The sequence below is a fragment of the Palaemon carinicauda genome, chromosome 7, assembly GCF_036898095.1.
Source record: "Palaemon carinicauda isolate YSFRI2023 chromosome 7, ASM3689809v2, whole genome shotgun sequence".
NCBI lineage: Eukaryota > Metazoa > Arthropoda > Malacostraca > Decapoda > Palaemonidae > Palaemon > Palaemon carinicauda.
Window position 1 is genome coordinate 118,066,691 of NC_090731.1, and position 17,071 is coordinate 118,083,761.

General features: G+C 36.7%; 1 protein-coding gene across 3 annotated transcripts in view; it reads left to right on the plus strand.

Annotated features, from left to right (window-relative positions):
* Positions 1-15,379, plus strand: part of LOC137643994 (vesicle-associated membrane protein 7-like) — a 276,913-nt gene extending 261,534 nt beyond the window's left edge. For all 3 annotated transcript variants that reach the window (XM_068376846.1, XM_068376844.1, XM_068376845.1), the window contains one exon: positions 15,187-15,379. In XM_068376846.1, coding sequence (XP_068232947.1) covers positions 15,187-15,255 — 69 coding nt within the window. In that variant the 3' untranslated portion in view covers positions 15,256-15,379. The remainder of the gene's footprint in view (positions 1-15,186) is intronic.
* The last annotated feature ends 1,692 nt before the right edge of the window (positions 15,380-17,071 follow it).

Here is a 17,071-nt window from a genome sequence, read left to right on the forward strand (position 1 = left end):
GTGCATTGAAGTTCAAGCGCATGGAAGACGCTCATGTTTGTAAAGGCGTTCTTGCATGTGAAAAGTGTTGTCCGTGCCAACTCTCGTGCACACGAAGAGGATCATTTTTGCGCAGGTTCTTTTAAGTAAGGAGACAATCGTGTTCATACATATGGGAACGATCATGTTAATGCTGTCTCTCTTGCATGTGATGTTCATCACCGATCATACTCGTGAACTTAACTAAACTAACTTCTCAATTGTGTTTTTAGCGACTTATGCGTGTGGATATGATTGTTATTATTATGCTGTCTCTCTTAGGCGTAAAATGTTCGAGATTCATACTCATGAATTTAAGTAAGTTTTCGAGCGTGGTTCTGCCGACTTTAGAGTTATGCTCTTGGGGATTGTGCGCATGCCGGCCGATGAGAAAGAGTTGTTTTCTTGGCACTTCTCTCAACTACAAACATTCAAAGAAAGATCGGAAGAGAGACCTCAAGAAGATGAGAGTGCATGAAACGCATGTTTCTGGCTACAAACTAGGGAGTGATGGCCCAATCCCTTCTCAGACTTGGAAAGTGATCATGGAACAGCTCATGAGCTTCCAGATCATGGGTACTCTGGAGACCTCTGACGCTTTAGTGTTTGTGTTTGTTGGTGATTATACTTCCTGCTCGTAGCGTGACTCCTCCGATGACAAAGGGCGTCACCAACGATCAGCCTACTTTATGCGTATGCGTCGGGAAGTTGTTCGTACCTCATCTTCAGCATTATCAGTATTAGAGGTTGTAGATCGGCTTTCTTCGCTCGTTTGGGCGTTCCTGCATGTGGAGATACCAAGGAACCCGAGGAGCATCCTTGAGCAGGAAATGAACTGGAGCGTAGCTTGTAATCCAGACCAGTAGCTCCTTAAGTAACTCCCTTGCCAGAATTACTAATTGAGGCAAGGGTCTTAGCCCTTGGACCTCGCACTTCAATAGGGAAGGTATCAGTACAACGTTACTCCTTTCACAAAAGCATGCAGAGGAATCTGAAGATGTCCTGAGCTTCAGTGATCTTTACTTCCTGGTGGTAGACTGCTCCTCAGCAGGAGAAGAAGAAATTGTGGGAACAGCTGGAGCAAGTGATGGGGTGTGACGGTGCTTCACCTTCACCATGGTCGACCCTCTTAATGAGAGAATGCCTTGATGAAGTCATTAAGCTTCAGCACGGCATATCATTCCCTTGTTGAAACTTGATGACGGGCAAGAAGTCTCTTGAACTTGGGGAAATTGCTCCCTCAGTTTGAATCTAAATTTCTGTCTCTTATCCTTTTCTTTCTCTCAATATTGCTTTGACCTTCTCCTAATTTTATAAACTTTCTTTCGTGTTGCTGTCCCAACTCTTTGAGAAAATTTCCCTTATTATATATATATATATATATATATATATATATATATATATATATATATATATATATATATATATATATATATATATATATATATATATATATATATATATATATATATATATATATATATTTATATATATATACACACATATATATATATATATATATATATATATATATATATATATATATATATATATATATATATATATATATATATATATATACAGTATATATATTTCTGGAATTAATATTTCTACATCCATTATAGCCGCGGGTGTGGATGTTTCTACATCTGTTATTGCTTCCTGCTTTGATGAATGGGAGGAGGTGTCACAGTTGGGCGGTATTTGCATTCAAAGCTATATGTAAGAGTATTGGATGATCTCAGCCATCCTGAAGATGGTTATGAGCTTTTTGGCAGAACTATTCTCAAGTGTTGGGTTTTCGGGATCCAGGGGGATCCAATGCTTGGGGTAGGACTCTCGGGTTCTGGCCAGAAGCCCATCATTACAAATATGGGGAAGATGATTCCATAATTTTTTGGTCTCGGTCTTAACAGGCAGGTTCAGCTTACACCTGTGCCTCTATATCTGTTTTGGTGCTATCCTTCGGGTAGGGTGTGGAGTGGACCATCTGAGAAGTATACTCTCATTTAGCTGATAGTGGAGAGTGCAAATTTCCTTTCTGACCTGTGATACTTTTTTATATTCTCAAGCAGGTAAATCACCTAATTCATTCACAAATGACAAACTACTCTCTAAAATGGATCTTTCTAATGACAAACCCCCTCCTCTGGTTATGCTGAATCTCCCCCGGCACTGTTGACGACATCAGGCAAGTCTATTAAGGAAAATTCTGTTGATGACCTTGGAACGGGAAAGGACAGTTCTACTGATTTTCCAAAATTGAGTAATTTGGGTAACACGAGGAAACTTCAAATCCTTCATGTTACCCAAATTCCAATAGACACAAACTATGATAATCTATATAAAGCATTTGAGTGCTATGGCTGTATAGATGAAATAAGAATGAAACTAAGATGGAATATGTGATTCATGGATATATTACAGTAGTCATGTCGAAGCTTCTAAAGCAATAAGTAATATTAATAATATTAAAATTAATAACTTGAATTTCATGGCTGCTCTCTGCAATAAGGCACCAAAGGATTTGAATGCATATAGGCCTGCCGACTAGTTGGATAAAGACGCTGAACTAGTTATCCCTTCCCAAAGAAAGCTGAAACCACCAATGGGGCTTATAGCTGAATCTAAGGGGGTTACAGGGAATTATTTCAAAATATGCTAATTAATTCAGAAAAAAGTAGGAACTATTGCTCCGGGAGAGATATCTCATTTTGGGAAAAATAGTTACCTTATCCATGTCAAATCAAGCACACAATCCGTAATATTGTCCAACCTAAAAACAAGTAATGATGATATGTTAGATGTCAGACCCTACCTAAATTTTAGCTATGAAAGGGGAGTAGTTTTTAACAAAGATTTATTTGAATTTACAGAGGAGGAAACACTGGCCAAGTGTCCATTAAATGCATGGAAAGTACACAAAGTCCTAGGTACATCAATTATTATCCTTACTTTCCAGGATGCTGATGTACCTTTCCATATTACTATTGAAAATGAAATGATTAAAGTACGACCATTCAAGCAGAAGCCACTGCAATGTTTTAATTGTTTTAAATCTGGACACCCGTCCAAAGTTTGCAAAATGAAAAGGTGTGGTATTTGCTCCAAATTTTACCTTGAAGTATGTGCACTTGAGATCAAGTGTTTAAATTGCAATAAATCATAAATCCACTAACAGGACCTGCGAGCTGTATAAGTTGGAAGAAGCTGCCCTCAACAACTCATATTTAGAACATATAAGTGTGGGACATGCCAAAAGACTATTAAATAAATTACATAGCTATGCTAAGGCATTAAAATCAAACCCACCTAGTACTGCCAATAGCTCGAAGAAGAAAAAAAATTACCATCTGATAAAAACCTGAATGGCGAGGTAAACATATTACCTCCTGAGGCTTTGCCTTGGTGTATTAATACTGGGGCATTGCCCACCTCTGTATAACCATCGTCCCCTAATACAAAAAAATAATACAAACCTCTCTCAGTCCATGTCCTTGCCTGATTTGATGGAGGTTCCACTTAAAAACGACTTACCTTGTGCACCTGTTGTGGGAAAGGTGAAAAAACGTATAACCTCACCATCTATTAATTTTAAAAGAGAGAGAGACCTCCATCTCTCTCACCCCCTTCCATTCGAAACATTATAGTTATGACATCAAATATATTTGATGTTTCTGATAAACCAGAAGGTAACTTGAATAACTCAGAAGTTCAAGTTGAGGTCTACCATCTGCCTCAGCAAATAGATCAAAAGGACACAAAGAAAAAGACAAACGTGAAACCCAATATATCTAGGCCATATCTAAAGAAACAAGAAATAATGTTAGATTAAAAACTGCCAATGGGAAGACCTCATCCAAGATGCCTTCCAGAAATGATCCATAGTTTTCTCCTCCATTATGGAATGGAATTGTCAGGGTTTAAGGGCCAAATATGAAGAACTTAAGCTTCTAGTTAATGAGCATTCCCCCATAATTGTATGTCTACAGGAAACCAAGCTTGATGCTAACACACCTTGTCCTCGAGACTATGTTAGTTATAGAACACCATATAATCAACAAGTAGGGAACCATGGCGGAAGTCTCATGTACGTTCGTCGAGATGTTCCCCAAATACCTTGATCTATTCTTACACTCCTGGAGGCAGTGGTTGCACAGATTGATATAGGGAGAAAATATACATTATGCTCCCTGTACTTACCTCCAGATGATAACATTTCCTACGATAATTTAGTAGAGTTAATTCAACTACTCCCTCAACCTTTTCTCTTATTGGGAGATATGAATGGTAGGCATCCTTTATGGGGTGATGTTTTAGCAAACAGAAGGGGCAATATTATGTCAACAATTGTGGAAAATGAGGATGTTGGGCTCCTTAATACAGGAGAGCCCACACGCTCTCATGTCCCAGTAGGTACCTAGTCGTGCATTGACTATCAATCACAAGCTTTAATTGCCTTCTCGCCTTTGATTGGAGGTCATTAGAGGATTGGCATACTAGTAATCATGCACCTATTATTATAAACACCAATAAGGGTCCACCTTTACAGAGATCGCCATGATGGAATCTTGACAAGGCGGACTGGGATTACGAGGAGAGCTACCATTGTTCATTCAATCAATTATTTCACATAGATTTTTTCTAGTGAGAGTGGGGGATACTCTTATCCGAGAGAAAATGTCAGGAAGGAGGAGTTCCCCAGGGTAGTGTGCTAAGTGTAACTCTATTTGCACTTGCTATTAATGGAATATCCTCTGTCATTCCTAAAGATATTCTCTCAATACTATTTGTAGATGATTTCTCCATATCATTTACTGGACCTAGAATGCAATGGTTAAGAGAAAATTGCAACTCTCAATCGACATAATAATTCAATGGGCTTATATGAATAGATTTTTTACGACAAGTAAATCTGTTGTCCATTTCTGTCATATTCGGGGAGTACACCCAAACCTGTATATGTACACCAAAGGTCAGCGTATCCCATGTGTGAGTGAAGCTAGATTTCTAGGGGTGATCTTTGATTGTAAGCTTACTTGAAAGCCTTAAAAGTAAAATGTCTGGAGGCTCTGAATCTTTTAGAAATTTTGTTCCATACATCATGATGGGCAGACTGCAAAACTATTTTAAAGTTATACAAGGCCTTAATTTTTTCAAAAATTAGTTATGGGTGTGAGATATATTCGTCAGCCACCCCCAGTCCACTAAAGATTTTAGATTCGATACACCATACTGGTATCAGATTGACAACAGGAGCATCTAGAACTTCGCCTATTCTAAGCCTCCTTGTTGATACTGGAGAATTACCATTAGACCTTTACCGAAAGTCTTCTATTATCCGGTATTGGTTTAGGTTGCAAAGGCTTCCTAATTCTTTAGACTGTCAGACTGAAAGCTTTGTAAAGCACTGAAGATACTTTGAGATGCACCCAAAATCCCCTCAACCTTATGGTTTTTGGGTGGAACAACAGATAGACAGTCTTGATGCAGTTAGAACTAAGGTGTTTCCATTTAAGGTATCATCAATGCTTCCATGGAAATTACCAGAGGTATCTTTTTGTAAATATTTTATTGGAGTTAAAAAGAATATGACTGACATAGAAGCCAGGTCTCTTTTTATGGAACATGTTGCAGAACATAAGAATCAACTTTTATATATACTGATGGCTCCAAATCCGATGCTGGTGGTGGATTTGGAGTATATAGTAATGCTTTTAATTGTAGAGGTGTACTTCCTCTAACAGATTCCATATTTATGGCTGAGCTATATGGCATATTAACCCCTGTCGAGAAAATAGCCTTACAAGATGAGGGCAGTTGTACCACTTTTAGTGATTCAAGAAGTGTCCTACAATTTAATTCCAATAATCCTTTAGTTTTAATGATTTTAGAGGGACTCTTAATTATTGGTATGAAAGGTATAACAGTTTGATTTTGCTTGGTTCCGGCACATGTAGGTGTGTCTGGAAATGAGAAGGCAAATTCACTGGCAAAGAATGCTGCAGCTGAATTGCTACCCAGAAGGTATCCCTTTCGCAGTAATGATTTTTTACCTCCAATTAGAAATTTTATTAATAATAATTGGCAACAACATTGGGATGGTTTACTTGAAAATAAGATGAGAAATAAGTAATGTTATATCTCTTTGGAGATATAACAGGATGCCCTGAAAGTGGGAGACTACTCTTTGTCGTCTCCGCATTGGTCACACTTGGCTGACACCCTGAGTTATTGCTGGCTGGCCAACATCAACCATATTGCGACAACTGTTTGGTACCATTGACATTGAGGCATTTGTTGACTGATTGCCCTTTTATAGTAGTGAAAGAAATAGATATCTGTTAGAGGCTCGAGGTGAGGATGGTAGGTCCATCCTTGCCAAGATTCTTGGACATGATGTGTCCTACCATGCTAGTAGTGTTTTTAACTTTCAGAAGCAGGTCTTCTGAAAGATATTTAACTTTTGAAATAATATCTTTGCTTTTGTGGTTTTTATTGAATATTATTTTATTTATGTTTTTATTTATAATAAACGATATCGGCGTAAATGACCTTGGATGTCAGGATGCCAGAAAACCTCAAATCAATCAATCAATCACCATGGTCAATGATTCTGCATCTGACAGGCCCTCACAATAAGCGATGGCTTATCAACAATATCCAAGGGCGCCACTCGACCACTTCGCAGGGGGGTCAGGAGTAACAGCAAGGCATGAAGACTTATGCAATCTAGCCACAGCTAACACCACCAGGAGCTTATCCGTTGAGGGGCAAAAGGACAGCAACAGTTTTCATCTATGGAACTCTGGCAGGTGTCACAGTTATTGGGGAACACTGCAATTCCAGTGATAATAATTATTATTACTGTATTTGCTAAGCTACAACCCTAGTTGGAAAAGCAAGATGCTATAAGCCCAGGGGCCCCAACAGGGAAAATAGCCCAGTGAGGAAATGAAAAAAGGAAAAATAAAATATTTAAGATCCCTCGGACATGACTGCAAGAGCAGTATTCAGACTGAAAAAAAAGATTGAAATAGCCAGATGCAGACACCGAATGCCAATGTTTTCAAACTAACAGTGCAAAGCAGAACTGCCCAACTGTATAGCTCTTACCTTGTAAACTTTTCAGTGATAAACTCTTTGTATTATAGAGTTGTTGCTGATGGGCACCATGGTGAGTACAGGAATGTAATATCTGGTGTTCCTCATGATAGTGTTCTTGGTCTATTACTCTTCATACAATATACATATGACATGTGGTTTGGCTTAGAAAACAAGCTTGTTGCATATGCAGATGATGCTACTCTCTTTGCATCAATTCCATCTCCCAAATGTAGGTCTGGGGTTGCTGAATCCCTTAATAGAGATCTAGCTAAAATTAATGCATGGTGCAAATTATGGGCATGAAGTTGAAGTCTAACAAAATTCAAAGTATGATTGTAAGTAGGTCGAGGACAGTGGATCCTCATCATACGGATTTCAGATTTGATAATGTTTCTTTAACTCTGTGTATGACTTAAAATTTTAGGTGTGATTCTCGACAGCACATTTACTTTTGAGAAACACATTAGTTTTGTCTCTTCTCGCATTTGCATTGCACAAAAAATTAGCTTATTGAGAAAGTCTTGTAAGATTTATGGTGATTAATCTATTCTGAAGAAGTGTTTTAATTCTTTCATACTGCTTTGTTTCAAGTAATGTTCTCCTGCCTGGTTTCCAGCTACAAAATCTCATCTTAATTTGTTGGACAGGTACTTACGGTCTGTTAACTTTCTTATGCTTGATCTAGATGTTAATCTCTGGCACTGTCGTTCACTTACTTCATTATGTATGTTGTATAAGATTTTTCTTAATTCTGACCATCCTTTGCATTCAGGTCTTCCCGGACAGTATCATCCTGTTCGTAATACTGGGTAAGCACTTAATTCTAATTGTCATGGCTTCTTCATCCTAAGGCTCAATACTACAAAGTATTCTAGAAGTTTTATTCTAGCTATGACCAAGTTGTGGAATGATCTTCCTAATTAGATAGTTGAACCGGTGGATCCCCAAAAGTTCAAACTTTCAGTGAGTGTTTTTATGTTGAACAGGCTGGCATAAATGTCTTATAGTTTATGTATGAAAGGGCTATTTTAATGTTGTTACTTTTAAAAAGTTTTATTTTAACTTTGTTACTTCTCTTGTAGTTTATTTCCTTTTATCAATGGGCGATTTTCCCTGTTAGAACACTTGGGCTTATAGCTTACCTAGTGATAATAATAATAAGTTTCTTAGACTTTATTGCACATATTAGTTTACTGTTGTTTAAGAGAACTGGTACTCCCCCCCACACTCACTCTCTCTCTCTCTCTCTCTCTCTCTCTCTCTCTCTCTCTCTCTCTCTCTCTCTCTCTCTCTCTCTCTCTCTCTCTCTCAAGATAACAAGGTACACTGATTACAGAGAATGCATGCAAACTATCAGTGAGCAGAGATTCTCTTTACAAGTGGTGGAGGAGGTAGAGGTAGACTTGGAATCTAAGCAACTCTGCAAGAATTGTATAGCTAAGGAAAACTTCACCTGCAAATTATCAAAGAATTTAAGCAACATTATGAGATACTGTACTGTATTCTAACACAAATGCTATTGCAGTCCGTAATGCCCTATGATTAAATGTTTCGTATGAAACATACACACAACTGAATGAAAGGACCATGAATGATTCTATTAGTTATTACAATGATTTTTAAAGGATAACAAATGTATAATGGGTCCATCACCTATTGTTAATTATGACCTCCTGCAGCCTATTGGGACAGAGGTGACAAAACTTTATACTGTATGGTATCTTGATTTCTTCTGAACCGCCACCCTAACAATGTGATTTATGAGTTGCATAGCTGTTCTCTCCTGATCTAGCTCCCACGAGTTCATGATAGCACCCCAGTAGCTGAGAGCCAGCCAGCTCAACACTTCTACTGTATACCTGGATTTTCTTGAAACCATTGGGTCACTATTCTTGCTTTTTGAAGAGGGTAGTTGTGTGAAAGAAATACAACAAATCTGCACTAGTTTAGAAATAGTTGTCCGTGATATAGCTGTTTAGAGGGTAATTTATTCATTTATATTTTGTTAATTACATTTTCCAGCTTGCTCATCCTAATGAGTTAATAGTTGGTGGGAAAAAAACATTTATGATATCATTATGTGATAATTATGAGGAGGCTTATACAGAGATGCATTAATAATTAACACATAATATATTACAAAAACTTCATTAAAGTCCCAATGAGTAAAAGACAGAACATAGAGAGGCAGTTTAAGAGCAAAAAAAATAGGTTGAATGGTTGTAGAGGCACTACTTTTGTTTACAGATATTATTATTATTATTATTATTATTATTATTATTTTATTATTATTATTATTATTATTATTATTATTATTAGTATCATTATTATTGTTACCGCTAAGCTACAACCCTAGATGGAAAAGTAGGATGCTATAAGCAAAGGGAAAATACCCCAGTGAGGGAAGGAAACAAGGAAAAATGAAATGTTTTAAGAACAGTAACAACAATAAAATAGATATTTCCTAAATAAACTATAAAACAAGAGAGAGAGAAATAAGATAGAATAGTGTGCCCAAGTGTACCCTCAAGCAAGAGAACTCTAATCCAAGACAGTGGAAGACCATGGTACAGAGACTATGGCACTACCCAAGACTAGAGAAAAATGGTTTGATTTTGGAGTGTCCTCCTAGAAGAGCTGCTTACCTTGGCTAAAGAGTCTCTTCTACTCTTACCAAGAGGAAAGTAGCACTAAACATTTACAGTGACAGTGCAGTAGTTAACCGCTTGGGTGAAGAAGAATTGTTTGGTAAACTCAGTGTTGTCAGGTGTATGAGGACAGAGGAGAATCTGTAAAGAATAGGCCAGACTATTCGGTGTAAATGTAGGCAAAGGAAAAATGATCCGTAACGAGAGAGAAGGATCCTATGTAGTACTGGCTGGCCAGTCAAAGGATCCCATAACTCTCTAGCGGTAGTATCTCAATGGGTGGCAGGTGCCCTGGCCAACTTACTACCTGCATAAATATCATCAGGTCCTCAGTTAGAGCTACAGGACAAACTGTTGGCAGCATAATTCTGTCCAAGATTTTGACATATTTATCCACAGTGAGGCGACCATCAGTGTAAGTCAGCTATCCAATATCGTGCAGGTAAAATCATCCCCAGGTGTTACAAGTTACATGCCCACTCTTTGCTTCTCCAAAGATATTTTTCTCACATATCTGGTGTTTACCCTTGGGTGACAGGAATATCTTTTTGTCTGAAATGAAGACTACCTTAAAACCGTAAACCCTTTTGTGCGCACTGTTGGGCAAACCAAAGAGGGTTTAAACGGTGTCACTCTTCCTATTTCCCTTACTGTATGGGTCCTATGATGCACACACACCCTCATGAAGGTTCCTTTGCAGTGTTTCACAAGACACATCTAGTCACAGGGCATTTTAGTACATTTCACTATTTTAAGATTTTTAGCAACGTTAGCATTTCATGGGTAAATAGAAAACTATACATTTTCTGAAAGCTTATGTCAAGGAGTTTTTAAAAACCAATGTTCCCATTTCCTCTGACATTTATGGTGGCCATATTTGATATTGAAAATAGCTGCCTTGTAAACCTCAGGCTAATGTATTTTTGTGGCCATAGCACCAGTTATCAGGCAAAGAAAGATCCATTTTGTGTTCAGAATGGGGAGAATTAATTTTAACTATAAAAGGCATTAGCATAAGCTGTGTAATACAGTTAATTGAAAAAATTATATATATACTGTATATGTATATATATATATATATATATATATATATATATATATATATATATATATATATATATATATATATATATACATATATATATATATATATATATATATATATATATATATATATATATATATATATATATATATATATATATATATATATATATATATATATATATATATATATATATATATATATATATATATATATATATATATATATATATATATATATATCATACACATACATATACCAAGGTACTTCCCCCAATTTTTGGGGGTAGCCGACATCAACAAATGAAACTACCCAAAACTAGAGTGCGGGGAGCAGTCACTCTCCCCCCAGCTCCATCTCTTTGTTGCTGTCTCACAGGATGTAGATACAGGAGAGGGGGTTCCCAGCCCCCTCATCCCGTCCCTTTTAGTCGCCTCTTACGACACGCAGGGATAACGTTGGCGCTATTCTAATTTTCTTATGCCCCCGCGGCCCTGTGGCCACGGGGGCATATATATATATATATATATATATATATATATATATATATATATATATATATATATATATATATATATATATATATATATATATATATATATATATATATATATATATATATATATATATATGTATATATATATATATATATATATATATATATATATATATATATATATACATATACAGTATATATATATATATATATATATATATATATATATATATATATATATATATATATATATATATATATATATATATATATATATATATATATATATATATATATATATATATATATATATATATATATATATATATATATATATATACATATACATATACAGTATATATATATATATATATATATATATATATATATATATATATATATATATATATATATACTGTATATATATATATATATATATATATATATATATATATACATACATATACAGTATATATATATATATATATTATATATATATATATATATATATATATATATATATATATATGTATGTATATATATATATATATATATATATATATATATATATATATATATATATATATATATATATATATACAAATTGATTTTTTATTGTGTAAACTAATTTCCTAACTGAGTAACCTGAAGGCCTTCACATATAACATTGCCAACTTTGTACAAACCATTCAATATACCTGCAGTCAAATCAGTGTTCCTTTAATATGTTACTCATAAGTTAATATATATGCACATAAAAGTAATGCTTGTTACTCATAAGTTAATATAAATTTATATACACAAAACAGTATCGATCTGCAAGATTGGTGGGACAGGCTGTCTAGAAAAGGTAGCAAATGCCCATCATGAAGGACACTTACTACCCAAGGCTCGACTCCATGTCTCTGTAAGGTTGTCCGTTGGCATGACAGGCATCCTCCTTTATGGTAGCAGAGGAGGGTCCACACCAATATCAGTGTTACCCTCTGCCTCCCCTCTTTGTGATGTAGCCAAATTTGGGGCCTCTAAAGAGCTTTACATACAGAGTCCTTCCATGTGGAAGAAGTTGCAGGTAGTTCTGATCATGGTCTAGAGAAGGTCGTGGCAACCTTCTTTCCCCACCAATCCCACAGCCAAGGCTTCACTCGAAGGTCCAACCATAGATGCCCTCAAAGAACCAGAGCCCTAGAAAAAGACTGTACATTAAATGAAAGTGCCTTGCAAAGCAGTGCTCCACTTCTCCAATGCTGCCCACACATGATGCCTCAGCAACAGTGATGTAGACTCCTGCACCAATGTGTTTTGTAGCGACACTGCTATTACTGGACCAACATGTTTTGGAAATCCTATTGAAAACCTAGTTGACCCCACTGATGTGCTGACTGGTGTGTCAGAAAGGTCACAATTCTCCTGTACTTCTCCAAAGATTCAGAAATTGATAACCCTGACGATCCTTCCAAAATACATCACGGTGCCTGACCACTGGTTGAGCCACGAGACTACTTGTAAAGTGGCCATGGCAGAAGAAACTATGATTTCAGAATGAGAAGTCAAGGAGGATATGCCTTCTGACTTGAGTCTCTCCGAAGGGAGAACCATCACCAGTGTGCACAATGACAGATCAGCCTAAAGAAATGATGACACAGAAGACTGGCACATAGAGCTTTTGCTGCCTCAAGATTGGGGAGGGTTCCAGGATTTTGTTGAGTCAACTGGAAGTGAGAGAATGCTCAGATCCACAGATCTGATCGTCAACTTCATCCTGGGTTAAACTAGCAAGATTCAACCATGGCAACTCCAAAGAAGGTCTCAACCCTTAAGGGCACTAAATTGCCAATTAGTAATTGAGGTCCTTCCTGAAGCTGCCACCATGGTTGACACACTCAATTCTTTACACTTCCACAAAGGATCACTCCTATCTGGGTTTTCTGCTTCTTTTAGTAACAGGACAAGGTCCTTAACTTTTTGTGGTAAGAGATTCCTAGTACCCTCATCCCTCACAGGGTTTGAGAGTTTGGCAAGCTGCTCATGAGATTTATAACCCCCCATAATTACAAACCTCCTGTCTCAAAGACAGCCAGCAAAGTAATCAGGGGTTGATGATTGGTTTGGAAAGTTGTCATTAACTAGAGGAAGATCTCTGGTATCAATCAAACCAGAGACAGAAGATGTACTGTGCACCCTTCCCTCTATTATTCAAGGTGAAGAATAAGCCCATGAGTATGCACCTTTGGCAACCAGCCTAAAGTCAACTGCAAGTCCTTGGGAGGTGCCCTCTTCTCAAATCGGGATACCAAGGTACCCCAGTCAAAGAAAGAAGACACAGTCCTCCATCTAGTTAAGAAAGGTGAAGGATGGCACCCAAGCTCTTTACTGGGCCAATGTAAAAAGTGCACATTCTTAGCTACTGGGGTAATCAAGCCAGCCACCAGGGCAGGGCTTTGTGGTTGCCCCAGGGACCAGTGACATCCACTCCACCTGAGAGATGGTGTAGGTACAAGTACTACAGTACTTCTTACAACTGGCTTTCCTAGACTTTTTTTACTTCTTTATGTTAGAATAAGTATCAGACTCCGAAGAGGAGGAGGAGCTAACTCAATTTTTTGCCTTATCAACTTTCCCCTCAGAAGAGTTGAAGTCTGAGCATCCATTGACGACGACGCTCCCACAAGGGAAGAATCCACAATAATTGCTCAGACAGGAACTAAAACACTTGGGGGTCCCACAAGGAGGGGTAGGCCCTATTACTGGCACTTGTAACATAGGGACAGGGTGACAGGTGCTGAGGTAATAAGCACAGGTTTCACTGACACCGGCACCTTATGCCCTTTCACCAGTTTGGGCACTGGCACTACCACAGGGGTGGGTGCTTTCTTACCGCCTTCTTGGTCTTGGCGTGCACTGCGGGAATCACCAATGGTACTGTGGTCATTGGCATTGAGATCACAACTGGAACTAGGGCAGAGTAGCCTTATTCATCAGCTCCCTCAGGGAAGACATAGAGGGCCTACCAGCATGACCTAAGGAAAGCCAAGCTTTCAGGCCTTCTTTAGGCCAGATTTGTCATCGGTGGTCTGCAAGGCTACAAGAGAGCTTCCACCCCATGCTAGTGTGTGACGATCATTTTGGAAACTCCTTACTCCACCAAACCCTAGAAAACTCATCAATGCAGATCCTAGTCCTCCCCCGCTCCTGAAACATACTCCCCATTGACCGAGCCAGGGACATATACCTAAGAGCTTCAGCGACTGGGTGTTGCCAAGGATGATAATGGTGAAGACTTGGCCGTCTTTTTCTTCCCAAATAAATAAACCTGCCACCAAACGGGAGGCAACGATCTACACTCGGCACAGATGAGTGACTGCAAACAGTCGTGGCCTCTACAAGAATGAGAGAGAGAGAGAGAGAGAGAGAGAGAGAGAGAGAGATTATGATTGTATCTACTGCTAGTCTAGCCATGAATTGGTTGCAGCATCCACCCTTTCCCCCACATTCATAAAGTTCTTGTTTCACATCCACATTAAATCCAATCAACCATAAAGAAAAGATTAAAATCTATGGATACATCAGAGCAATGTAATTGTTGCCATTGAAAACAAAAGTAAATTGTTTGACAGATGCATGCACTCACCACCTGTCATTAACTACCTTGTGAGCAAATTTAACAACTGTTCCGGTTCCTCTAATGACATTCCCTATTTCAAAGGATGGCAGGTTTTTGTGCTTTGAACTAAGTACCCTTATGTTAAAAATTTATTAAAGCCTTAAATGCTTATGGCATTGTAGAGCAAAATTACACTAAACAGTATTGAGTGGTATATTTTTCATGTAACATATGCAATTTATTTTAATGACTATTTGTTTCCTTACAGGTAGGCATTTATGTAATTGGTGCATTGATTTGTGGACCAACTTGGCATAATTGCCCTGGAGGCGACTGATTCTTTAATTGGAGCGTAATTTTGATAGATTTGTCTCAAACCAGATTGATTAGTATGTTGTCCTATATTTTTATATGATTAAGTTTGTAAGTGCACCTTAACTATCTCCAGGTATTAATATGTATTTATATGCCCATTCCAGATTCTTTGAATTTTTATAAATTCAAGGTCAAGCTCCATTGAATTGACAAGTATGTTACAGTTTTTCTAAAAACTTTCTGAGACTACTCTTGTACTTATTTGAGATACATTCTCCTTATTATTTATGGTATCAGCAGAGTGGTTTATATTTAAAGTATTATGACATGTTTTATTCAGTACTCTGAAGAGCAATCGGAAAGGTAGAGTTGTTAGTGATGAACATAAAATAATTTTTTAAAGCAACAAGCATACACGTACACTGTTTAGCAGAATTAAAATTCAAATTTGTATGCACTCCATATGATGATTAAGAAATGTATGTATTTCTGATATTTTTTGTATGTATATGTTTATACAGTTACTGTAATCCTCTTATTTTAACTTACAAGGTTTATTTATATCAGGTTTACACTTAAGTCATTAAATATTTTTTATAAATATACTTTTTAGTTCTTATCTCCTCATAAGTATGAATGTGTTTCACCTCTTTAGCATTGTTGTAGCATACAGAATATTCACTTTATAGTAATACACTATATATTATAAATTTGTGAATAGCTATTTGTAATCTGAAATTGGTGAACAGCTATTTGTAATCTGGTCATTCCAAAAATACTTTTATATAGTGTTTTTGCAGATTATTCTGTGATTTTTTATGTACATACTAAATAAATAAATAAAAAATTTAATATTAGTTAACTACCATATGTTAACAATAATATTTTGATAGGGTTTAGGGTCCAAGTTGTAATGAAAACCATCTATAGCATAAGTAATTTGTATTTTTCTAACTATACAAGCTTCTTGAGACCTTTAATAGGAGTACAATTTCAGCAAGGCTGGAATGGCCATATTGTTCTCCTGTCTGGTCTTCAGCTGCTGATTCTCATCATAATTTATTGGATGGCAACTTAAAATTCCTTTAAATTTCTTATTCCTGATGTCAATACAGTATTGATCTCTGGCACAGTCGTTCAATTAGTTCGTTATGCATATTGCATAAAATTATTTTATAATTCTGACCATCCTTTGAATTAAAATCTTCCCAGACAGTACCATCCTGTTTGTAATACTAGGTATGCAGTTAACTTTGATAGTCATGCATTCTCCATCATGAGGCTCAGTATTACATAGTATTTTAGAAGTTTTATTCCTGCTGTGCTAAGTTGTGTAGTGATCTTGCTAAGGTAGTTGAATCAGTAGAACTTCAAAAGTTCAAACTTGCAGAAGAGGTTTTTATGAACAGGCTAACATAAGTCTCTTTTTATAGTTTATATATAATGTTATTGTTCTTAAAATATTTTAATTGAATTGTTCCTTTCTTCTCATATAGTTTATTTATTTCCTTATTTCCTTTCCTCACTGGGTTATTTTTCCCTGTTGAAGACCTTGGACTTATAGCATCCTGTTTTTCCAACTAGGGTTCTAGCTTAGCTAGTAATAATAGCAATAATAATAACCCTTTTTGAGCTCAAGCCATGTTGTCCTGATGGAAGTTCCTTTAAAGTAGCTTTCTAGGTTATATTTAACTACAGTGATATATCCCAGAGAATTTTAATTAAGGTATCCAGAATTCTAACTCCTGGCGCGAATATCCCGGGCTTTCGCCTTTAGGGATATCGCATATCAGAGGACGTATTCTTGACACGCCACATAGCTATCTACACCCCGAATA